Below are 26,215 nucleotides of genomic sequence, written 5' to 3'. Positions count from 1 at the left end.
TATTCACTTCTACAGACAGTGGTGGAGATGGCCAACAATTTAAGATGGCTTTAAAATGAGATTAGACAAATTGATGGAGAACAAGATATCTTGATGGAGAACAAGATATTCAATGGCTAGTACTAGTATATAACCAAGGCAGTATGTCTCTGAATACTAGCAGCAGGAGAGGGCTATGGCTATCATGTCATGCTCGTTGTCTGCTGGGCAAAACAATGCTGGGCTATAGCCTTGGGTTTGATCCAACAAAGTTCTTTTGTTCTTAGATTGCCACACTCACACAGCTAAAATCATGTTGCTGTGAGCGGGCAGCCAGCTGCCATTTCCACCCCACCTTGCTTGAGGTGTGCACACATAGACCAGTGCTTTAATGCCCCCCAGAGGCCATTTTGAGAATCCTGCCATATTCCATGGATAGACATGGCTGTCTGTACTCCGATCCGAAGAATTGATGCTTTTGAATTATGGTGCTGGAGGAGACTCTTGAGAGTCCCATGGACTGCAAGAAGATCAAACCTCTCCATTCTGAAGGAAATCAGCCCTGAGTGCTCACTGGAAGGACAGATCCTGAAGCTGAGGCTCCAGTACTTTGGCCATCTCATGAGAAGAGAAGACTCCCTGGAAAAGACCCTGATGTTGGGAAAGATCACACTTGCGGAACAACATTTTTTTGAAAAAATCCCTAAGCACAAGGAGAAGGGGACGACAGAGGACTAGATGGCTGAATAGTGTTCTCAAAGCTACCAGCATGAGTTTGACCAAACTGCAGGAGGCAGTGGAAGACAGGAGTGCCTGGCATGCTCTGGTCCATGGGGTCACAAAGAGTCGGACACGACTAAACAACAACAACTCCGATCATAAATATCTGTCCCTGCAGCACTGCAGCAGTAACTTACATTGGCACAGGAATTGGGGTGCTCCAATTAATGCAAACGTTTTTTGGCACACTCATAGTTAAGATTGGGTTATAAGCAGTGCTTTTTCCTGGGGGTACGCATACCCCTAAACATTTTGGGATTCTAAGTTTGGCCTCACTGAGGGGCAGTATTTCAATATGAGTAGGAAAATGAGAGTACCCCTAAACATTTTTATTTATTTATTTAAAAGCACTGGTTATAAGACCAAATGAAAACCCTGCAAGTCTGGGGCATAAAGTGCTAGAAAAGAGCAAAACACATGAACGAAGAACTCATTTAGTTTTAATTGCTGGGGTGGGGGGACAAGAGGTTTATGGATCTGCATACAAGTTTCACCACAAGATACAACTCTTAACAGAGGCTGCAACAATTTACCAGAGGCATTGGAACTCTAGAACTTGCTAATGAGTTAGCTTGAAGTAGTGCTGCCTTGACTTTTTAGCACGCACAATTAAACCAATTTTTCAATCCACTGGTTTGTGCCTCTGAAATCCTTTTTCTGCATACCAGAAAGAAGCAGCGACATAAGCAGAAGTTGTATGTCACTGGTGCCTCTTTCATGGAGAACACTTCCTGTGGAATTGCCACTGAACTGAATTAGTGTTGTGCAAGGCTGCACCTGCCCTTATGCCACAAAAGAACCAAACTTCACTGGTTTCAATGGTGTTCATGTTGGAGAAGTGGCTGGCGGATTATGTCCCATACTTCTCTTCACCAATGTTCACAGCCCAAGAAATATCAGCACTTCTGAGATGCAGCATGTGCACAAGTGAGATATATACCACAAGTCTCCTAACAATCTACAGAGAGATAGGAATAAATAATAGTTTATCGTGTGAGCAAAATGTACCTTGTACGATAAAATCTGAGGTCTATATATTATTACTGAAATTGTGTTTTCCTATACAGGAAAATAATTGTCAAAAGGCTCTCTGAGTGGCTCAAGTCACTAAACATCTCTTGGTGTGTAGTGTTGCAGAGTGAGAGACAGTTCTCTGAAGGTACCAGCTGCCACAGAAAGTGACTGTAAGAGCCAGATGGCCATGGCAGAAACCTTTAAGTGGGGACTCCTTATTGCAATTTGGTTTCTTAACAGATGGAAGAGCCGTAGTTGTTGTCGTCCACCCTTCCGCAGCCTAAATCAGAGCTCTCACAAGGTCGGGCTGCTGTCTTCGCTCTTAGGAGTCAGTCCAGATTCCTTCTCGGTAGCATCGGCCGAATCTTGGTTTTCTGTAAAAAATAAATGATCAAACAGAGTTGTGTGAATTGGATCCGATGAAATTGATTTATTAAGCAAACAAAGCTGGTGTGGCTATTGCCAATGGTTCAGTGGTACCAGCAGAATACTAGCTCTTCAGCAACGTGTTAAGAAGTGTGAGAAGTTGGATGTTAGTAACATATACCTATGTCCCATCTGCATTACATGATGTAGCTAGTATACATTGTGCAGTGATTTAGATAAGCCCTGTGTGTTTTGCAGAGAACATGTTCATCTGAGCTTCCTGATTAGATCAGCTGCCTGAAAAGCGGCTCGGGTTGGACTTGGGCAAAGAGGGACTCACCATCCCCTGCAATAGCGATATCCTCCATGGTGCTTGCCAGTTTCTCCAGTTTAAGAGCAGCTGCATCTCCTTGAAGGTCGGGTATTGCGTTTCTCCGGCCGCTCCGGTCACAGCTGATGAAGTCAGAATAGGCAGGCTCGGTCTCCATCGTCTCATTCACATTGTATGAGGCAGGATCCCTGTGTAACGGAGATGTGTACGGCTGAGAAAACGTCAAGGGGCACGAGGTCCATTTTCACTGAACAATTCATAAGCATCATATGAAACCACTGTCACTAGCCAATGTAATCAAGGAGCCATTTTGAAATTACGCCTTTTCACTTTCTCCATATAGCTCAGGAGTTGCAAGCCAGACCCACTGCCTCAAGAGGAAATTCCTATTGGCAGACCACGTGTCCATCTAGCTCGGTAGGAAGTGCCAGATACAATTTGGAAAACAGAAAGCCTCTTAGGATGCCAGTAGAGTAAACCCAGGCCTGTATATATATATTTGGTATGAAAAGTACCCACAGAAGGCTAAAAGCAGGGGTGGAGGGCTGGCAGGGGAAGAGGTTACTTTCACTTCCATTTTCACAAAAATGGGAAGCAGGAACGGGTGACTCTCTCAATGTTGGTTTCTCATTTTTCTGTTCTTAAGCTGAATTCTCCACGTATCCACAACAGGTGGCAATTTTTAAAAGTCCTCATGAAACTTTTTCAATTTAGTACAAATCTCTCCTAATATGCACATTTCTTAAGAAATATGCAACTTTGCCTAATATACACACATTTGCAAAGCAATGTTCGCTAATACAGTGCATTTTTGTATACTGTTTTCACCAACACGTGCATATTCTTGGCTGGAGAACTGTACTGCAAAATTCAGAGAAGTGCAGCTTTCAAAAGATAGCAATGCTTTGCTTCATGTATTGTTTCAGAAGGCATAAATTAGGGAGATTCACCTTTAAAGGTGAACTGAACCAAATTTCTCTCCTAGTCCTGCGCATCACCTGCTTTTGGGAAAGGAAGGTAACAATTTAAACAGCCCGTCTCTGCACTCCAGCCGGGCTGCCACTCCTGATTTCAGTCTCCCCTGGCTGAATTTTTAAAAGCAGAGAGAGGGAGAATCGTGAAAGTGCCTGGCTCTTTCAATGTTCTTTGGTGCCCTGCTTCCAGCAGCCCCAAAGATTAGGGCACAGGGCTGGGCTGGCACGGTAGCATCAGCATCGTACCTCACACCTATGAGAACATGCAACACAGAAACTAAAAAAGCTGGCCACCATTGGGATGACTGTTCAATACACAGGTTATCAGGAGGGGCCCCACCACCCTACTAAGCTTAGCAGGTTTGGTACAAAAATACTGCCAGGCATAACATTCTTTCTCCCCTGCCCTCCTTCCCCCCAAGCTCAGCTGTAAAGTCCATGATTGATGAGGAGCTAAAAGAACACAGAGCTAAAAACTGATTACCCTTGAGAAATGTATTCACCTTCAGCATTACAAAGATGCCCTTTCTCCAACCGGGGCATTCTGCCACCTCAAGAAATATTATCTGTCTGAAGTCCAAAATGGAAAGACCTGAACTGAACTCCTGAAGTCTATAGAATTAACACTGTCTTTCCTCTTGTCCAGATCTGGATTTCTTTTTTCAGGATCTGAGAATACACGCCTACATTCTGAGTTGTGGTGTTGTCCTTTTGGAGCTATTTCCTGGAACAAGCATGCTATAAATTGTGGCAAACCAACTGATCAGGTTGCTACATTGGTATGAGAAGGTGACACAGAGTTGACCTAACAGCTGTATTCAAGAATAGCAATCAGGGACCAGTGAGATGGGAGCTTTCAGAAAAGGCCCCGGGCACATGTTCCTAGCATTAAAAGACACCCTCAGGACCCAAATTAAAAACAAATAACTGTCAAAGCTGCAACAATCCCACCATAAAGCCTACAATGAATTGCAAAAATGAGGGAAGTTCTGAGGAGAGGACTAAAGACAGCATGTGGTTTCTCTTATTGCAAGCTTTCACAGCAGCTACTATAGATACTAGTCATTTGCTGGTCGTATTTCTGGCAACATATATTGAGAATGTCGGGTTGGTGCCAATAACTTAGAAATGCACCATGAAGCAGCTTTCCCCCATCCCTATATGACAAGCTGCACTTTTTCTCTTCTTATAGACATTTAAAGGACATTTAAAGATGTCCTTTCTTTGCATCTAGACACCCTATTGCCTCAGTTCTAAAACTCTTCTTTTATCAGAGCACTTGAAAAATGCTGGAGGTCTCAACAAACCACTTACCGTATTTTTCGCCCCATAGGATGCACCGCCCCATAGGACGCACCTAGTTTTTTTGGGGGGGGGATAAAGAAAAAAAGCCTGGGACTGCAGGCAGCTCTGCGCAGCCGCAGTCGTGCCGGTCTCCCAAGGGTTGCGCAGAGCTTCCTGAAGCCTGGAGAGCAAGAGGGGTCGGTGCGCACCAACCCCTCTCGCTCTCCAGGCTTCAGCGAAAGCCTGCATTCGCCCCATAGGACGCACACACATTTCCCCTTCATTTTTGGAGGGGGAAAAGTACGTCCTATAGGGCAGAAAATACGGTACTAAACTTTTTTGTTTTGCACACCAACCACACACACTCTTCATATGACACTCTGGGTGCCTCCATACACAGCAGCTCATTGTGGTCATGCTCATGCAAGCATGTTTTGCACCGTGTTTTCCACATGGCAATGTCCTCATCAAAGTCATGCCCCGTATTATTTTCCTGTTGAATCTGGATTCATCATATCCATGGAAAATACATGTGGAAGTGGTAAGTCTGGGTTGCGGGGGGTATGGGTGTGTGTGGCATTTTGATGAGGACAACATTGTGTGTACAGTGTGAAAGACTTGCAGCACTGGGTCCACAATAAAGTGTGATAAGCTTCTCTGACTCCTTCCATTTTTAACTAGATTGTCCTCTACCCACTGTGGCTTTTGCAAAGAAGTAGCTAATGAAGCTAGTCCCCCTCCCAGAATTCATGCACCATTTCCTATCATTGGTTTTTGTTTAGCATTTGATACGTGTTAAATAACCTTGATTTTAATAAGAAAAAAGGCATGGTAAATAACTTATAAATATATTTGCTGGAAAATGTAAAAGTCCTCTCAGGAGATTACTACACTGGGCAACAATTTTTTACTTTTGAATGTTGTCTAGATTTCTACAACTGATTTAGGGTATTTTTGCACTGCTGAATCAGGAAATGGCATCCTTTTCTCTCCATCACGTCAGGTTTACTGTAAACTGAATGGTGGGCATTGATAAAGGTAAGTACACGTAAATTGCATGTTGCTTCACCATTTTTCAAACTTCAGGGCTTGAACTTCCATTTCTTGGAATTCCTGGAATGCTCAGCAGCAGGGAGGTCTCTCTTCAGAGTCCAACAGTAGTCAGCCATCATGACTGCATCCCAGCAACCCTGATCTCCATCTCTTTCATGTCCTGATGGACTCTCTCCCCCTGCTCGTCACTCATTGAACCCAGGTTCTCAGGAAACCGGTCCATAGGTGAAAATAGGTAGTGCATATTGACGCTCATGTTGCAGCCCAGGTTTCTGAAAGCAGTCAGCATGTTGTTGACAAGTTCTGTGTAGTTTCTGGCCTTATTGTTACCAAGAAAGTTCTTCACTACCAGAACAAATGCCTTCCACGCTTCCAGTTCCACTTCGTTCATTGAGTTTCCGAACTCTGGATCTCTGATGAGCTGATGGATCTGAGGACCGTCAAAGATGCCAGCTTTCAACTTCTCCATGGTCAATCCTGGAAAAACCTGGCACAAGTAAGTGAAGCAGTCACCATCCTTGTCCAGAGCCTTGGTGAACTGCTTGATTAAGCTGAGCTTGATGTGCAGCGGTGGGAAGAGTATTCTGTCTCTGTCCACCAGAGGGCCGTTGATGACGTTCCTTTCTTTGCAAGGCACCAATTCCTCCCGCACAGGCCAGTCCTTCTTCGTGTAATGCTGAGCACGGTCCCTACTATCCCACATGCACAGAAAACATGGGTACTTGGTGAAGCCAGACTGTTGTCCCAACAAAAAGTTCACCATCTTCAGGTCAACACAAATAAACCACTTATGCTGATCATAACCAATTTTCTCCAGCACATACTTCACCGCTTCATAGTTCTCCTTCAGTGTACTCGAGTGAGCCAGGGGTATAGAAGCAAACTGGTTGCCGTTGTGTAGCAGAACACATTTCAGTGATCGCTTGCTGCTGTCAATGAACAGTCTCCAATCTTTGGGTTCGTACTGTGGCACTCCAAGCTTGAGCAGAAGCTGCGCAATATCTGCACAGTACACCAAGTCCTTCTCTTCCGAGAAAAAACGGAAGTACTCTTGATGCCTGTTGTGGAAGAAGCTGATGCAAGCACTGTCAGAGAGAAGGTTTCTTTCCTTCAATCTGGATGCCAACAGTTCGGCAGAGTGCTTTGACAAGCTGAGGTCGCGAACTAGATCATTCAACTCCTTTTGGGAAAATGGATGTGGAGCATCATCTTCAAGAACCACTTCTTCTTCATGTCCTTCAACACGGGAGGCATCTTCGTCACTAATGTCAGGAAGTTCTCCGAAGATAGGCACTAGAATTTCATCACAATGAGCTACAGGACGACGTGCTGATTGAAGATCAGGATACTTGAGGCTGCTCCGGTTCTTTCTGTTGATCCCAGGCGCACCAATTTATGGAAGATTTCGAGGTTTTATGACTTCAAACTGATCCCTTTTCGACATAATCACCCAGAACTATCGAACCTGAATACTTCTTGTCATTAAAATAATCATTTCCAATCAAAACAATTATTCAACATGGCATTTTACCCCCACCAACTTCTTCTAAAATGCTCCACACAAGCGTACATGTGAACAAAAATGTGAAAAAAGACATGTGGCCATAGCTCAAAAACTTGACCTGATTGAGCAAAACCAATGTGATTTTTGGATTCAGCGCATCAGATTCGTCCTAAATGAACTGAAAAAACGCAGACAACAAATTTGTTGTTGACCAGTGCTATTTAAGTAGTTCCAGAGGAACAGAGTCCAATAGCACCTTATAGAATGATAAATTTCTTGTAAGATACACTTTTGTGGGCTGCATCCTATTTTGCTAGATAGATTTTGACAGGACTCATTGCTCATGGAATATCTTTGGGGTTGAAATATTAGAGTTCTAGTTAGGAAATACTGGGGCTCCTGTTAAGACAGAGAAGAGACAAGTCTGGTGTGCTGGACTGAGTACATTGTATGGCCAGCAGATGGAGTCTTTGGGTTATGTTTAACTCCCATTACAGTAAAACATGGGATCTTGACAAGGTTCACATGTTCTGCAGCAGGTTGTGGATGCTCTCAATAAGCAGCATGGTAATTGGCTAAGCTGTATGGGAAGCGGCATTAATCAAGCAGGTTCTCACATGAAATGGTGCTTATTTGTTTTTGTTTTCAAGCAGCAAGACTGAAGTCCAAAGGCATGGTCCAGAGATACATGATGCATTCATCTTGCTGTAGCTAAGCCTGAGAGTGAGGCCATCAGAATCTGATGGAAGAAATGTAGGACACCAACTAGAAAGAAAAGTTATTTTTTGTAATGTGAGGAGGGAAAGTGGCAATGTATCCCACTCTAATTCATCTGATGTTTCAGTTGATGATCTCCAAAAGCTCTGGAGCGATAGCTATAACTGAGTTTTGCTTTGTTTTTCCCTGAGGCCAGAGGTGGTGATAGAATGGAGATCAAGGTGTGAGGGTTTTTTTCAGGGAGGATTCACATGCTGGCAAATTAAACTGATTTGGAGCTCTTGGGCAACAAACCTACTTCCTCAAGAGATCTAACTTTTTGTGATATGGAAAGTTAGGGGCAAATGCAATGGAAAGGGCAGGATATCACTTACTTTGATGCAACTTCGTCTAGCCTCCCTGTGAGCAAATCAGGATCAATGCACAATAAACAGGTCATCTGGAAGCACCCATAATGCTAAGTTGGTCCTAGAGAATAAGAGGTGTGAAGCAAGCACAAGGAGTTCTTTCATTGGCTTCACTTCTGAAATTTCAAAATTTGTCAATAGAAGCAGGTGCATATAAGAAGAAGATTGGCCACAGAGGTGTACTAGATCTGATCTGATCAGTTTTGCAATCTCATTTCACCTACTTGGCACTATCTTGGTAACACAAGCCCAGAACTTTATCTGCAGGATATAAAGGTGTGATCAGTTCCTGCATGCATATTTCACTGAGTGCAAAGTCACAGCCCCGGTCATTTGAAACTGAGGTGGCACTGAGTATTTAAATTTTGAGGGCTGGTGTTGGTATCTGTATCTAGAGATGTAGGGAAACGTGTGGCACTGTAGTCTAAACCACTGAGCCTCTTGGGCTTGCTGATAGAAAGGTCTGAAGTTTGAATCCGTGCGATGGAGTGAGCTCTTGTTGCTCTATCCTAGCTTCTGCCAACCTAGTAGTTTGAAAGCACACCAGTGCAAGTAGATAAATAGGTACCGCTGCGGCGGGAAGGTAAACAGCGTTTCCATGCGCTCTGGCACTCATCACAGTGTCCCGTTGCACCAGAAGTGGTTTAGTCATGCTAGCCACATGACCCGGAAAGCTGTCTGCGGACAAACGCCAGCTCCTGAAACAGCCTGAAAAGCGAGATGAGCGCTGCACACCATAGTCGCCTTTGACTGGACTTAACCGCCCAGGGGTCCTTTGCCTTTTACCTTATATAGAGATGTGATGTATATTATAAATAGAAAATGATGTAAAACAATGCTACTGCTGCATTTTTTAAAATGAAAGTAAGAAATAAAATTCCAACCAAGCTTGATTTTTCTGTTTAAAAGTGGATTTTGCCAGCAGAATTTTGCCAGCAGAATCTTGGGATTTAGGTAAAGAAGCTAAGAGACTACAGCTTAGAATATGAAGGATCACAGCTTCAGAAGGAAGAGTGAGCATATATGTCGGTTTCAGTTTCTCATTCAGTTGGGCTGAATGATCATTAAAATGGCAATTGTGATTCAATGTGCAAAGAGATAAGCCAGGTAAAAAGTGATGTGCATCCCGAAACTTCGTAGGTGTGCTAGTGAGGTTTGAAGTGGCAATGATGAGTAAGACTACCTTGGAATAATAGTAGATAGCTTGGTGGTAATGTGGCCTAGTATATGGCAGCTGTGAAGAAGGAAAATTCCGTGTTCGGGATCGTTTGGAATAGGTTGCCACACCTCAAAAAGGATACTGCAGAGCTGGAAAGGGTTCAGGAAAGGGAAGCATTTGCAAGTTTGCTAGTTCAGACAAAAGACAATTAAGGGAGGCCATGATAGAGGTGTGTAGAATTCTGTGTGGTATGGAGTTAGATGGGAGTTTTTCTCCTTCTCCCATAATACCCAAAGTCATCCAGTGAATCTGAATATTCAAAGATTCTGGACAGACAGAATGAAGTACTTCCTCACATAGCACACAAAGTATGGAATTCGTAACCACAAGATGTAGCAAACCAACTTGGATGGCTTTAAGAACGCCTTGGGAGTTGAGGGTATTGATGAATACAAGCCATGATGGCTGAGTATTACTCTCAGGAGTTGAGTAATACTCCAGTTGCTGTGAAGCACAAGTGGGGAGAGGGCTGTTGTGCTCATGCCCTGCTTGTGGGCTTCCCATCGACATCTGGCTGGCCATTGGGAGAAGAGGGAGCTAGATGAAATGGGCCTTTGCTCTGATGCAGAAGTGCTCTTCTGATGCTCTTGCTAGCCAGCTAAGTCACAGGGTCTTTGAATGAATGCTCTAGCTTCCTCTTTTCTCTCTTAACCCGAACCCCAGCCAGACTTAAAGGTAAAGGTACCCCTGCCCGTACGGGCCAGTCTTGACAGACTCTGGGGTTGTGCGCCCATCTCACTTAAGAGGCCAGGGGCCAGCGCTGTCCGGAGACACTTCCGGGTCACGTGGCCAGCGTGACATCGCTGCTCTGGCGAGCCAGAGCCGCACACGGAAACGCCGTTTACCTTCCCGCTGGTAAGCGGTCCCTATTTATCTACTTGCACCCGGAGGTGCTTTCGAACTGCTAGGTTGGCAGGCGCTGGGACCGAGCAGCGGGAGCGCACCCCGCCGCAGGGATTCGAACCGCCGACCTTTCAATCGGCAAGTCCTAGGCGCTGAGGCTTTAACCCACAGCGCCACCTGCGTCCCCAGCCAGACTTAACAAGAACCAAATCAGACCAAAGATCCATCCATTCCAGCATTCTCTTCCCCATTTTGGCCAACCAAATTGTTACAGTAAATATATAAGCAGAGCCTGCTTTTTCCTGCCCCATTTTCCCCACCCTATGGCCCTGAGCAAGGAAGCTCTGTCTAGTTAACATAAGGTAAAGGTAAAGGGACCCCTGACCATTAGGTCCAGTCATGCCCGACTCTGGGGTTGCACGCTCATCTCGCTCTATAGGCCGAGGGAGCTGGCGTTTGTCCGCAGACAGCTTCCGGGTCATGTGGCCAGCATGACTAAGCCGCTTCTGCGACTCCAATACACCCAAGTTACGTTCCATTATAAACAGACACCAACGATGCGATGTCAAAACATTAAATCCATTTCATTTTAATGGGGTAAAGGTAAAGGTAAAGGCCGACTCTGGGGTTGCGGCGCTCGTCTCACTTTATTGGCCGAGGGAGCCGGTGTACAGCTTCCGGGTCATGTGGCCGAACCGGAGCAGCAAATGGAAACGCCGTTTACCTTCCCGCTGGAGCGGTGCCTATTTATCTACTTGCACTTTGATATGCTTTCGAACTGCTAGGTTGGCAGGAGCAGGGACCGAACAACGGAGCTCACCCCCGTCGCGGGGATTCGAACCGCCAACCTTCTGATCAGCAAGTCCTAGGCTCTGTGGTTTAACCCAAAGCGCCACCTGTGTCCCTCTAGTTAACACAGCTAATAGCTATTGATAGATCCATTCTCCAATGGTGTGCCTAATTACTTTTTTAAAAAAGCCATCTAGTTGGTGAGTTCCGTAAATTAACGCAAACCTTGCTGTTCTACCCTGCCTTACCTCTTGCCTTTCTGATTCTTTTGCTGCTCCTCAGCTTTGCAGTGAAGACATATACCCTGTGCATCTAACATGTCTCCATTCATGTCGATGAGGCATTTCTGGCATTGTTTGAGTAAGGTTACCTTTTTTTTCTCGGCCATTCCAAATGTTAAACTGGCAGGCTCAGCAGTCCTGGACTTACTGCAGCGAAGGGGAATTGGGAAAAGCATTAACAACGTAACAGTAGGTTTGCAGCAACCCTGTAATTCAGCCTAACCACCTATTCTCCTTTTTAGAATCAGGAGCTCCTATCTAGCCCAGCCCAGTGTGTTTATGCCCACTGAAATCCCGTTGATAGGGGCAACTGGAGTGTATGGAGATATCCTTAGGGAACTTCTGTTTTCTTGATAAGCGCTCCTGCTCTCTTCAGCTCCTCACTGACTCCGACCACCTGTACTATCTACTCCTTGCTTGCTTTCTCCCTTCACTTCAGGTTCTGACTGGCTCAGTGGATGTGAGCCAGAGGCCCTACATCTTGTGCCACAACAGCCATTTGCCAGTGGCCATTTTTAGTTCCAGAGAAGGGTGGCAGCTTAAACTAGGCTTTAAACTCGGCCTATAACTGGCCTAATGGGGAATGAATGTGTGAAGCTGCTCCCCTTTGTTTCCATGCGTACCCCTCACCCGTTATCTAATTCCAGCAACTTCCTTCCCCCATTACTCCTGCCACATACCCGCTTTTTAAATGACCTGGCAGTTAAAGATCCAACAGCCTCAACTGTGAAACAGACATGTGCAATTCTTTCCGCCCTGCAAGTTCTGAATGGAATCCTTCGCCCCACTCAGCCTTGTCAGAGCAGAGGACATGGCGGGATGGAGTGAGAAGAATGGGATTATATTGCCACACCCCCGAAGCAAGAGAAGGGCTGTGGTAGTACAAGCTATTAAAAGTTCTTTTCAACTCTCTCTTTTTTTTACCTGTTTCCCCAAGGGAGGCACATGTGGACCGGCCTGCGTGCACACCAACCATTTAAAGCAGTGGTTCCCAATTAGCTAAATACTGCGTACCCCTTGTTTTTCAAAAGCCAAGCCATGGACCCTCTGCTTTTGAAAATGTTATCCCTCTGGTAGTCTTGTGAATGGTCCCACCATACCCTCCAACACGCCCCTGGCACAAAACCGGGATGCACATCTTCCAGCCCACACTCCCTCCCGCACGAGTCATGTGACCTGTGTGAGAGCACAGCCCCCCAAAATGAGATGTCCCAGACAGTTGATGGGTATCTGCCACAGACCCCGTTGGTGGGTGACCACCAATTGGGAGCCACTGGTTTAAAGCATTGAAGGGTTGGAAGGCTCACAAGAGAAAGGCTTAAGCGCCCCCTTCTCTTCCAATATCTCCAGTCCTACCTGACTTTTCGGGTTTTAAAAGGATGCTGAAGTTGTGGAGGGTTTGCAGGCTGTGAAGGACTTGCTCACAGATTTATTGACAGCTGCACGAATGATGGTAGCTAGGAATTGCAAGGGGCAAGCAGAATGTAAAATGGAAGAAGGGTGTAAAGAGGTGTGGGATATAGCTATTAATGATAAATTAACATGTGCCATTAAGGTAAGACAGGGAATACAGAGGAGAAATAATTTCGAGGCGATATGGACAGTGTTTGCAGAATTTGTACTGTTAAAACGGAAAGGGGCCAAACCATTGCAAGAGGTGTTGAAATTTTGGGAGGTTGGATAGTTAACAATGGAATGGTCCTGGGGGTGGGGTGCACATTTTTATTCTTATTTATTTGTGATTATTACTTTGTAAAAAAATAGAAAAAGAAAAAAGGGGGGGAGAAAAGAGATATGCAAAATACAATAGTAAAAAGGGGGGGGGATGCTGAACTGATGAAGTATACTACTTATCTGCATGTAATGCCCAATTTGGCCTTGAGTGGCCTGGGGAGGCCATTTATTTAAATTTTTCCATGCCTAGGTTTTTTTGGGATGTGGATTTCCAATAGATGCTGTTCACTTCACAAGATGCCCAGAAAAAATGGGACAGGCGGCATCCAGATTTTTTAAATATTTATTGTTGTTGTTGTATTTTTTAGGCTGCCTTTCAGGCTAAAACCCTCTCAAGTGGGTCTACAAAATATATGAACTGTGTAATCCATTCATGATTTGACTGTGCCTATATTATATCCTTATCTCAGCTTTTTCAGGTGAAACAACAAACGTTTGTGAACTGCCCTCAAGAGTCACAGGCATACTGAATCTCCGGTGAAGATACAGTTAGTTTATAAATTTGCACAACCATTTGAAAAGTTGCGAACAGCATTTAAAAATAGCTGCCCTCCTGCCCTTTCCAGCCAGCGTTCAAACTTTCCCCTGGAGCTCTTGAATGATTTAAAGTGTACAGATTATTTACTTCTAAGATCTTATTTGATGCAAGTATTGGATATCAAGAAGACCTCTGGGCTTTTTCACTGTGGCTACTGTGACAGTATTATTCGAAAGAGAGGGGGAAATATTAGGGTTGTGGGCCTTTCCCCAAGATACCAAATTTCAAGTAGAATCACTACAAATTTTCCTGTTAACATTTCACTAGCAATAGCAATTAAAGCTATATGGTTATCGTGTTCCCTGGAGATTTTATTAGTAGATGATTATCCAGGTATGGAAGGAATTACTGCATGTCAATCAAGTGGGTAGCACCTGGTTTACATATATGTAAGTACCTGAATATCTGTAATGCAAACCGATGAATATTATTCACGTTAACATGATCTATTGAATAATATGACTAAGCTTATGGCGCATATAGACTGAATGCTTTATATCGTATGCCAGAGGCAGGCAGACCTCAGAATTGGGAGGGATCGTGTGTGTGCGTGTGCGTGTGTGTGTGTGTGTGTGTTGGGTTTTTTACTAGAACCCAAGATCTGCCAACTTGAGACAAGCACAAACTAGCCTCTGAGCACATGCTCAGCCCAGGAATTTGCATACAGTTCCAAAACTGAACTCTCAGCCCTGCCACACAAAAACCCAGTACTGCAAATCATTCCGAGATCTACTGGTAGATCGCTCTGGAACTACCTTCTGCCTACCTCGGCACCCATGGGCTACTCATTGTTAGTGGGGATTAGGGGCAGCCCATCCTTTTTCACCACCTGAGGCAGAATAGGAAGGTGAGGTCCGCCTTTGCCAAAGCCTTGCATACCCAATAACCACACAAGACGTAACTGGCTGTATGTTTGAAAAAAATAATGTATACTATTCATTGTATTGTATTGAATTGTAGATTTCAACAGAAGAAGCTCATAAAGTTCAATGAAAAAAGTAGAAGACCCAGTGGATCAGTTCATTCTCTAATCAGTTTCTGCATAAGGTCCATATATGTGAAAGTGTCTATTCCACCTCTCTGTTCATAGAGTCCAACAATCCACACAAAAGGTTGTTGCGGTTCCACAGAATCCTTTCACAGAGTCTAAGCCTTGTTTCGCCGTCGACTCTATATTGGACTCTATGAACAGAGAGGTGGAATAGACACTTTCACATATATGGACCTGATGCATAAACTGATTAGAGAATGAACTGATGCTATGCTATGAGGTTAAATATTAACTTTTATATAGTGCTTTCAAGATGCCGAAAGCACTTCAAATGCACTACAAGAGGATTGTTTCACCATTTTATATTCTGTTCTTTATCATAAAAACGGTTGGTTTATGTTTTTCGAGTTGCTTCGATCAGAAGGGGCAAAGGTTCAGCAGAGATGTTTGGCACTAAAGGGGAAAAGGAAACCTAAAGCCTTAAAGGGGACTGGGGCAGTGGGAAGAAACCAAATAAATTATGAGGACGATAAATGCAAATAAAACTGCGCTTCTGATTAGCTGACAGGTTTGGCAAGCGCTGGAAACGAGGTATATAAGTAGAACGGACAAAGAAGAGAGCTAGCTCTGTTTACCTGTGAGGAAGCCCCATTGAATTCAATAGGACTTGCAGCTGAGTAGACATCGTTAGATTGTCTTGTTAGAGTGCTATTGAAGAAAAAAGTACAGAAACCAGAAGGAAAAAGCCAGAGGACTGCAGCAGATTTTCCAGGATCAAAGTTAACACTGAAAAGCCTGGGAGTTGCTTTAACACTTAGTCTCAACTGGGTATCAGGATGCGTTTCCCTGTGTAGTTTGCATTTGTTCTAGTGGTTAAATGTTCATTTTTATTTTTATTTTACTAACAACTTCACCTTATAGAACCCTGTTGCCTTATAGAAACCTTTAGTAAAAGCTAAATTTGGTTTGTTTGCAGATATTTTTTGGGAGTGGTGGTGTTGAACATATTGGAAGCATGCAGTACTACGAATAGTGTCTCTCCCCCACCCCCAAAAAGGAACAATTAGGCCCCTAATTGCCTTACCATACTATCCAGTTTAGAGAGCTGGTTGACCTAGGAAAGAAATTAGTCCGGCAGGAGCTAAAGATATCCACTGGGTGGCGGTAGTAAGGACCACAGGAGAAATGACACATATTTCCCCTCCCTCTCGTGGTGCAGCCTGCAGCCTGTGCTTTTCACATCAACCAGCATTATCCCCATATTATCATTATCCGCATATTACAAATATGGGCAGAGCTCTGACACGGAAGGTGAATGCAGGCATCAAATGTGCGCCCTGCAGTACGGACCTGGCTTTGCAACTTGGCTTGCGCAGGTAAATACCAACAAGTTATCAGCGTTAAATGTGTCTCTAGGAAAATGCATAATAAGCACAATTCGCACATGAACCCAAAAATGTGAACATGAGAGAGATGAATCTTTTCACGTGAGTCAAAATGTGTGCGGTCCTGAAAATGTGCTTCAGCCCAAAAAATTCATATCCACAAGCAGAGAAATTGTCAAAAGGGGCATTTTATTACAGCGGGGTAGGAAAAATAAAGTTTCAGTCACTACAATCTGATAAATGCAGTACAAATTATGGGTGAGTTTAACCTTAATATGCTAATACATTCATATCCCTTGTTCCCGTTGGCATCCATCTGTCTCGAGAGACAATGGAGTGCGTCTCCAGGGGTGAAGTCAAACCACAATGTTAGCAGCACCCAAGCGACCTCCCCAGGGCGCAAGCCTGGGCAATGTGTAGGGAGCTCACTCTCAGTGATGTGGTCCAAAGGAAAGCAGAGTGTTATATACTGAAGTTCTCACCCTGGGCCAGCAGGGGGATACTGTAGATAGTTTTCACTCAGGTCCACATATGCAAATAAGGGATTGAAAGTGACATTCAGTGATTGGATAGCTACAGAAATTTGTTAAAGTTGCATTGTAGTGGAGCTCTATATAAGCAGGCTGGCTGAACCCTTCAGTTCAGTTCTGTTCTGGCCTATGAATAAACAAGAGCTGTTTGAAGAATCACTGTGTCGTCTGATATGTTCACCCACAACAGAGCAATATGCCTGGCAACAGCTTGGCTTCAGGAGTTGCTGGAAGGAGATGCCCAAGGCACCATCCAACTATCCTAGGGACTCCACTCCAAATCCATCTAGGTGTTACTCCTTAGCCTTTTCTTCTCCCAAAGATATCCCGCATGGTCACGGAGGTTGAGGATCAGAGTTTTCCTTCTCCTAGATGGGCTACCTCTCACTTCCTCCTACAGTACATGCACATGCAGAAACTTCCTTTTTGACCATTGGACCCACTATTGGTCTTGTCCACTCAATCCGTTGCAGGGGAAATCCCTAAATCACCAAGGGTTTGAGATCTATTAGCTATCCTCAGCTGGTTTAGCCAGCCAGTTGACCCAGGGTGTGGCTGCTGTTGCATGCTGACAGCTTCTAGGAGCTTTAGATGAGACCCTAGTGGAAGGTGGGGACCAAAGGTGGACAAGCATCCTGGAGAATTGAATGCTGGCCGAGTCATCAGCGTTGCCCCTTCCACATAATGCATCAGGCAGCCCGGCCATCTTTTTAATTTTAAAAAAATTAAAAATATTTTTTAAATATTAATTCCACATGAATATTCTTGTGTTGCTGTTGGTTTGTAGCCTTATTCGGTTTTCTTCAAAAGGAAACTTTTTAAAGTTTATAAATATTCTAGGGATTGTGGAGAAGCTTGGGATAGCCTCCTTTCCCCTGTGTGATCTTCTTGAATTCTGCAGAATTTGCAACTTTCCAACAGCACATTTATTTTGCGTAGGAGATGAATTTTAAACCATTGGTAGGGAAATATTTTTTTTAAAAAAATCAGCTTTTATAAATATTTTAACAAGAAAAACAAAATCTTTACAAATCTAATTTACCTTCCCGCTCAACTTCCCTCCCCTCCCTTCTGTGGATATTTATTTCATATCTTTTTTTTACTGTATATCCAATTCAAATATATTTATAATTTTCCCTTTATGTTCCCCTGAATTGTCTCTTACTGCACATGTTTTTATCAGTCCCGCTAATGCTTTTAATTTGTTTCCAATGTGTCTTCAAATAGTCAATCAATTTCCTCCATTCTATTTTTAAAAGTCTCTCCTCTTGATTTCTTATTCTTCCATTAATTGCCAATCTTCCTTTGTCAGAACTGTTTCTTGCTTCCATCTTTGGGCATAAATCATTCAAGCAGCTGTGGTAGCATACATAAACTTTCCCCCCCTCTTTGGTAGATACCTCTCCACCAATTATTCCTAGAAGAAAAGCTTCTGGTTTTCCCCCACAAAAGAAATCTGAATCATCTGTAGAAAGCAGAAAACTTTGTTCTCTCTGCAGCTCTCAGTAAACAGAAATAAAGTAGGACCCAAGAGGGTGTCGCTATGGAATGAAGTTTGCTAAATTGCAGCAGGGAGCATTCTCCTCTCCCAAGATGCTGTTGTTTGTCTTCCTCCATCTTCTTGGTTTTTTGTTATAAAACAATGCTTTCATTTTGTCTGAGCTCCTTTGAAGGCACTGGAAAATTCCTGATTTTCTCAGGGATGTACAGTAAATACTGCATGTCCAAAAAAGACTGTAGTGTGCCTCAACAAAGCAAGGATGGGTTAGGGTAAATTCCAGCACTCTTGCCGTACTACACACAGTGGACTATTCATTAGGCAGAGAATTCAGGACTATATTTAGATCCCTTGCTTCAGTCCTAGTGCAGTGCTGCAAATGAGTGGGACAGATGATTTGACTTGGCAAGAACTGTCCGATGCAGCATATAGAACGAATAAGATATGCATGCTTTGTAGCACTCACCACATCGCTAGTGCTGGGTTTTTACTCCCATGTTCGCACGACGTTATCCAAAATGCATATGTCTCTTGTAAAAAGGTAAAGGGACCCCTGACCATTAGGTCCAGTCATGGCCGACTCTGGGGTTGCAGCGCTCATCTCGCTTTATTGGCCACTTCTGGCAAACCAGAGCAGCGCACGGAAACACCGTTTACCTTCCCGCTGGAGGGGTACCTATTTATTTACTTGCACTTTGACGTGCTTTCAAACTGCTAGGTTGGCAGGAGCAGGGACTGAGCAACGGGAGCTCACCCTGTCACGAGGATTCGAATCGCTGACCTTCTGATCGGCAAGTCCTAGGCTCTGTGGTTTAACCCACAAAATACTACAGTGGTACCTCAGGTTAAGAACTTAATTCATTCTGGAGGTCTGTTCTTAACCTGAAACTGTTCTTAACCTGAAGCACTACTTTAGTTAATGGGGCCTCCTGCTGCCGCCGCCGTGCCACCACTGCGCAATTTCTGTTCTCATCCTGAAGCAAAGTTCTTAACCAGAGGTACTATTTCTGGGTCAGCAGAGTCTGAAGCGTCTGTAACCACTGTACTGTTCAATGCAGTTTCTCAAACCAACTTAACACCAAGTGGAGTCCTTAAACCAGAGGTTTTCAACCTTTTTGAGTCCTCGGCTCCCTTGACCAGCTACATTCTTTCTGCGGCACCCCTGTGGGGCTCAGGAGCCCAGTTACGTCACCCCTTGCCCGCAGAGCTGGCAGCCTCTCACCCTTTTTCGAACACCTTCCCTTGTGAAGTGTGCCCTCAGTCTCCTCTCCCCTCTCCTTGGGAGTCCGCCAGGCAGCAGCTGTCGTTGCCCCTGATCTCTGAGCTGCTCCCCTGCCCTAAAGAGGGGTGCCTCTCCCCACACTGCCCCCTCTCTGGGGCACAGAGGATGCCCCCAGCCTTTGTGACCCAACGGAGAATGGCCAAAGGGATTTGGCTGGCCGGAAACAGTGTCCGGGCTTCATATTTTTTCTGTTTTTGCACAAAAAAAATGCTCAACAGCTGTTATGTCTGGCTGTCACACAGCAAGCACAAGTAAGGCCAACACAACACCTGGCTGCCTGCTGGCCCGCCTGGCCTCCCACTTGTTTGTCTATTTGCAATAGCAAGGGCTGGTGGACTGGCTGGCTGAGCTCCCCTTACTTGTTTGTTAGCTAGCTTGCTATGAGGCCACCATCATATGATGCTTTCGTTTTGTTTTAAGGACAGTTCTTATGGGCCTTGACAGTGTTTCATTTCCAAAAAGGAGTCAGTTTTTATGCATCCAGTTGCTTCAAACTGCCAAATATGAATATCTGCAATAGTGCAGCGCTTGCACACGCATACAGCCACTGTAATAATAACATTTAAGGTCTTATATATATAATAAATGTTCATAAATGTACCAACCAAGCACGTACATAGATCAGCACAGGAAGACAGTCCTGAAACCATTTTGACTCCCAAGCTGACCAAATGTTTCTCTGCAAGGAGGAAGGAGGTGAAAAAAACCTTCTTTGTTACAGGAATTAAGTATTCACCATTTCAAACGAATGGGCAGACTACCAGGAAAGGCAATCAGATAAGGCATTATTGGATAACCTGACAGACAGGAAAAACAACAACATTCAAATTTCTGTTGTAGACCACCTTTTCTGTGATGTATGTATGATGTATGGAGGGATGGTCTTGAGCTCCAGGGAAAGGAATTTAAAATATCTATATAAGGGCAGGCAAACCTTCGTTCTGGATCCTCCGCCTTTTCTGCATGTGAGGGGAGCACCCTGTTGCAACAGATCAATAAAGATCAGGCTTACTAGCTGCTTTGCTTCTCAATATTCTCTGGTTGGCCTCTGTTATTTTCTCCTACCAAAAGGGAACCCACGTAAGGACTCTATGCCGGCTCTTGGATACCCCATAAGGGGAAAAGGGCAGATTTTGTTTATAACACCACCAACTCGTGTGTGTGTGCGTGTGTGTGTGTTGGGAACATACCTTACTTAATTCATTTTCCTTCTGCTGAGGATAGACATCTCGCTCCATGCACCAGAAGGCACCAAGTAGTTCTGGAGAGGAAGTAGAAAGGAAAGGAGGATGAATGTGGTCCTTAATCATTAGCAAACACTTATTCTGGACCCTTCTGAGGACTCTGTGACCACAAGTGTGAAGGGAAGGGAAGACTTGAAGGGGAACTGGAAGGGAAATGGAAAATTTAAAAGATACATCGTGGTTGTATCCAGCACTGCATAAGTTGACTTCCATCTGCACAACAGAATCTCCCCTTCCTCTCCTCCCGCTTCCGCTTCCTAAAATCTGCTCTGGTTAGGATATTTTAGCATTCTTGCTGGGTCAGGGTGGATAAGATACTGTGCAATTGCTGCTACTAGGGCCATATCTGCTTTAGAAAGTTATACTGATTTTATATCATCTTAGCATCCCCTAAGAAATCCCAGGAATAATATTTTGGTGAGATACTGAGAACACTCATGACAATATGTACCCATCTTCCAATTCCAAAGAATCGCGGTTATACTGTATCATGTAAGTCTGTAATGTAGAGATTCTGTTTATCTAATCATGTGGCAAGATTGTGTAGGAAAACTTTCCCACTAATGTCTTCTCCTTATTTTTAATTCTGGCTTGGAAAAAATGGGCTATATATTCACTGATTCATTTTATTTTATTGCCCCCTGGGTTCCTTGCGAAGTATGCAAATAAGCCTGTATCCAGCTGAGTTTTCATTCTGGAATTTCCCTAGCAGATGGACCGAGATCCGGAAATGTCTTTGGTAAGTTAGCTGAAAATCAACACAGTGAAGTTCATAGAAAAATCCCCGCCCCCTCCACGGTTTTAACGATTTTGGCTTGTATTCAGCACTTTAAAACTTCTCTGGGTTTCCTTGTTTTCAGCTGCTTGTTCCCAATGTTCAGTCAATATATTTTCTTTGGTTTCTGACAAGTACTAGTGTAGTGCAGTCTTCCGAGCTGAAAAACGTCACCAACAAGAAAACATGAGCTGGCCTGCCTTCCAGAGCAAGGATGTGATCATCGCCACTTTGTTTTGTTCTTAATCAAAGTTTGATCTCCGGAATCAAAAGAAAGCAAATGATGTAGGTACTAAAAAGCTGGATATAATCCTTCACATTTCAAAATCTAACAAAGCTGTCCTAAAAAGGACAAACTGGTTTTAGGTCAGCAGGTATCAGAAGTACAACTATATCTGGTTACAAAACAGTGCCAGTTCCATAGGTATAGATGGAGGATGTAACTGTTGTTATCTGAATTTCTACGATGGAACAAATGACCTCAGTATAGATGCTGCAGAAGTACAGCTGTCCAACAAATGCTACGTAGACTAGTTTTTGTTCCAAAGAGGAAATCCTTTAAAGATATAAGTCATGGTGATGGCAAGATCTGAAGGTCATCAGGGCATCTCTTGTTTCGCGGAATAAACACTGGAGGAGGTGCAGGCCAGGTCATTAATCTGTTTTGCTATTTCTCTAGTGGGCATCAATACCTGATGCTTCAGAGAAAAGGTATAGCTATACCACATACTTTAATAGCCAGGCATATTCCCTAGGAAAGCACTGGAAACTGCAGTCCTACGATGGGGAATTGGGAGCTCTAACAAAGAATCCTCAGGTGCTTCATGGAACTACAATTCCCAGCATTCTTTGAGGGAAACCGCAACAGTTAAAAGTGGGAGGAGATATGGAAGGTGTCTGTAGAATTTGTACTGTTAAAACAGAAAGGGATCAAACCATCGCAAGAGGTGTTGAAATTTTGGGAGGTTGGATAGTTACAATGGAATGGTCTCGGGGGGTGGAGTGCACATTTTTATTCTTATTTTTTTATTATTATTACTTTGTAAAAAAAAAAAGTGGGACAGAAGCAATATAAGTTTGGGTATTCCTAAAGAGAGTATAAAAATCCTTCAGAGGCTCATGAAAGAATATTGATTGATTTTATATATTTATATCCCACCTGGCCTCCAGCTCAAGGTGGCATATATCATTCTCCTCCTATCGTCACAACAGCCCCGTGAGGCGGGTTAGGCTGAAAAATGGAGACTGGCCCAAAATTATCTTGTGAGCTCCAAGGCTGAGTGGATATTTGAATCTAGATCTCCCCACTTCTAGAGCTCCTCCCTATTTCTGTCCGTCACATGATCTCTGGGCACGGGGTCCTAGAGGTCCCACCATTTGCCCGGGAAACCCCACTGTTTACTACTGAATAGGAACAAACATCAATTGGGTTTTCTGCAGATTGATTCAGCAGTAAATAGTGGGATCCCCCAGGGAAAAGGCAGGACAAAATAAAAACCTTTCAGACCCATGCCTGGAAACCAGGGCCGGATTTAGGTTTGAGGAGGCCCTAAACTACTGAAGGTAATGGGTCCCTTTATATGTCCAGCTGTCCTTTGTTTTTTGTGTTGAATATATGCTATATGGTAATTTGGGGCCTAATAGGATTCTAAAGCCATTTGCACATGTTGCCATGCAACCAGTCCATGTAGGCACCCCTGTATATAGAAATGAGCAAACCAGTGATATTTTAGGGAGCAGGCTAGCAGGCAGGACCCATTGCTTGCATCATAGGAGCCTACACAACACAAAACACTGCTGCTGTATGTAGGTTTTATTTTATTTGTTTTTTGTCTTATATTTTGGAAATGTACATCTAGGTTGTTTTTTTCTTTATTTTTTTTGGGGGGGGGCCCCAAGAGAGTAGGGCCCTAAGACATAGCTTGTTTAGCTTATACGTAAATCCGGCACTGCTGGAAACCATGGGACAAATAGAAAATATCATGGGGCAAAGAGAAGCGTGGGTTAGCCCCTACTCTAACACTGGGTTTCATGGTGAAGTTTATTCCAACCTTCCGTTAACCAGTAGCAGCAGCCAATAGACTTCTTTATGAAAATTCGCACCCAAGATTGAAGTCATCCAGTATGTGTCGTGTGGGTAGCTCCATGGACAAGTGGGGATTCAAACCCTGGTCTCCCAAATCCCAGTCCAACACAGTAAATCTCAGCCCTCATGAGTTGGTCCCGAGGGTAGACATTTTGAGAATTTTGAGCCTGATTTAAGAGTACTGGAGAACTCGAGCTTGCACACTATTTTGTGACATTCTGGTTGGCCCAATGTGGGTTTTGGAGTTTTTCTCATAGGCCAACAAGGCTACCTTTACTTTTTGACTGTCATGTGTTTGCAATACCATCAACAGGGATCTAGCATAAAGGGTAAAGGTAAAGGGACCTCTCACCATTAGGTCCAGTCGTGGCCAACTCTGGGGGTGCGACGCTCATCTCGCTTTATTGGCCTAGTGAGCCGGCGTACAGCTTCCAGGTCATGTGGCCAGTATGACTAAGCTGCTTCTGGCGAACCAGAGCAGTGCACGGAAATGCCGTTTACCTTCCCACCGGAGCGGTACCTGTTTATCTACTTGCACTTCGTGCTTTTGAACTGCTAGGTTGGCAGGAGCAGGGACTGAGCAACGGGAGCTCACCCCGTCGCGGGGATTCGAACTGCCGACCTTCTGATCAGCAAGTCCTAGGCTCTGTGGTTTAACCCACAGCGCCACCTACATCCCCCAGTATAAAGGGTACTAAGGTGCTTTTCTAATCACAGGGATTATTGAGGCGGCCTAAACTTCAAGGCCAAAGAACCCATTACTTTTTCCTACAGACATTAAGATGGATATAAAGAAGAGATAAAACTGTTGAAGAGACTCAAATAGGTGAAACACTGGACTGGTCAGACCTGGGTCTAATTCGCACAGCCAACAGATCTCTGTAGCGAAGAGCCTGTTTCAGTGACTGAGGCCATGATCTGGTGGTCTGTATGAGGAGGGTTCCAAGTTCAATATTTTGGAGAGCTACTGCAAGTCAGCCACTACTGGGCTTGACAAAACAAATATCTAAGTAAGCAGCAATTTATATTCATACATAAGAACTGTATATAAGAACTTATAAGACCTGTAACTTGTTGAATTAATGCTTGAGCTTGCTTTTTCCTCCTCCCTCCCATTCCTATTTCCTTACGTGCCATGTCTTTTTACATTGTGAACTTTGAAGGCAGGGACTGCCTCAGTACGGACTTTTGTAAGCTACTACTCTGAGAGTCTTTTTGGCAAAGGGGCAGGAATTGAATGCTATAAATAATAAATTATGATATATAATTCATCTTTGCTAGCTTGCTAGCTACCAGGATGAATTGAGTTTTTCAGTTTGGACCTCCACACCAACCATTCCTGCCTTTTAGGCCCAACTTTTTGCCTCCAATCCACTGTGAACATCACAATGTTCTTTCTCTTCTCAATCACTTGTTAACTGGTGGTGACAGTTGTTAACATTCACAACAGGTGAAGGAGCTTGACAATATTCTTAACCATAAAATTGAAAAATTCCTCATTGTCCAACTCCTTCATTGGCAGAATATGATGGTCATTCTGTACCATGTAAAATACAATTATTTCCAGAGTCAAAAAAACTCATGCGCGCACACACAAATACAATGCATGCATGAAACTAGTAATTTTAATAATAGTTGAATTTCAGTTTTGTAAAAACTTCGCTTTATTTTCCCTCGACTGCAAAATATTTCTCACCCTTCATTTCACTGTTGCTCCCTTCATTTAATCTTTGATAAATCACTAGAACATTGCTTTCCCCCCACAGCTGTTATACATTTCATGGTGAACACAGTTCTGCCACACACCGAAAAGTTCATGTGGAAGAAAAGATCTTTTAAACAAATGTGTTCTAGGGAGGACACGAGCCAACCACTCAACTTAATCCTTCACTATATAACACCGTACATTTTGTGGAATAAAAGCGACGGTTTCAACGCGGCTGCTGCCTACCATTGTTCAGAATGCGAAGTTATACTTACAGAAGATGGCTCCAAGCTCCAACAGCTCTCAGTGTGGCGAGTTAGGAACCCCAACTGTTAAAACTCAAGGCTCAAGTGCGGCTCGGTCACCCACACATTCGCCCAAGCATGAGTGTGCTGGGAATGTCAAAGGGCCAGAGCAGACAGCTTAGTCACAGTTTCAGACTTCCAGTTTCCTTGCGTTAATAGCTGCTAAATGCAGTCGCACTTCTAGGGCTCAGGAGGCGTTTCCTCACTCCCTTCCCTTGCCAAGTAAGTCCCTGTTTGTTGTAATCCAATGCTCAGCCTCCGTGATGTCAACCAAGCAGCTACTTGCTTGGCTCCCATCTCCCTGCACACAGGAGGGGATCTGTTTCCTTTGCTTTTGTTCAACTTCGCATTGTAACCTCATCTCCCAGCAGCTGTGGGCTGAAACATACTTCCTTCTGTTTTCTGTTTGTCAAAAGAGGCTTCCTACTTTAATACACCCACTGGCTGTTGTTTAGGTGTAGGCAAATGTTTATTCTCAAGGAAGCTATGGACGAAATCAAGGCATATTGTGGGTGGAATGCATCTCAAACATTTGCCAATTAAAACAAAATAAAAAAATTCCTTCCAGTAGCACCTTAAAGACCAACTAAGTTAGTTCTTG

At 44.0% G+C, this 26,215-nt stretch overlaps 1 protein-coding gene across 4 annotated transcripts; it reads right to left on the bottom strand.

The window, feature by feature from the left end:
• Nucleotides 1–1,179: 1,179 nt before the first annotated feature.
• PKIG (cAMP-dependent protein kinase inhibitor gamma) lies at nucleotides 1,180–25,897 on the bottom strand. Of its 4 annotated transcripts, XM_079980103.1 has the most exons (5): nucleotides 25,585–25,897; nucleotides 20,690–20,760; nucleotides 11,509–11,688; nucleotides 2,480–2,658; nucleotides 1,180–2,147 (listed from the first exon to the last, which is right to left on the bottom strand). In XM_079980103.1, the coding sequence occupies exons 3-5, from the start codon at nucleotides 11,646–11,648 to the stop codon at nucleotides 2,068–2,070; spliced, it is 399 nt and encodes a 132-aa protein (XP_079836229.1). In that variant the 5' UTR covers nucleotides 11,649–11,688; nucleotides 20,690–20,760; nucleotides 25,585–25,897; the 3' UTR covers nucleotides 1,180–2,067. The 4 variants fall into 4 exon arrangements, with proteins under 4 accessions (XP_079836229.1, XP_079836228.1, XP_079836230.1 ...); XM_079980102.1 differs by lacking the exons at nucleotides 20,690–20,760; nucleotides 25,585–25,897 and adding an exon at nucleotides 12,466–12,503; XM_079980104.1 differs by lacking the exons at nucleotides 20,690–20,760; nucleotides 25,585–25,897 and adding an exon at nucleotides 12,222–12,336.
• Between the last annotated feature and the right edge of the window lie 318 nt (nucleotides 25,898–26,215).

This window comes from Podarcis cretensis (genome assembly GCF_951804945.1).
Source record: "Podarcis cretensis genome assembly, chromosome: 6".
NCBI lineage: Eukaryota > Metazoa > Chordata > Lepidosauria > Squamata > Lacertidae > Podarcis > Podarcis cretensis.
This window is presented reverse-complemented; position numbering and strand designations above follow the sequence as displayed.

What these genes read in the sequence shown, in the direction of transcription:
- PKIG (XM_079980102.1), bottom strand. Translation starts at nt 12,488, where the DNA reads ATGTGCCTCCCTTGGGGAAACAG. An exon ending in TGCCTCCCTTGGGGAAACAG is followed by an intron (nt 11,689 to 12,465) that starts GTAAAAAAAAGA and finishes CCTTCGCTGCAG; the next exon opens with TAAGTCCAGGACTGCTGAGC. An exon ending in TATCGCTATTGCAGGGGATG is followed by an intron (nt 2,148 to 2,479) that starts GTGAGTCCCTCT and finishes TATTTTTTACAG; the next exon opens with AAAACCAAGATTCGGCCGAT.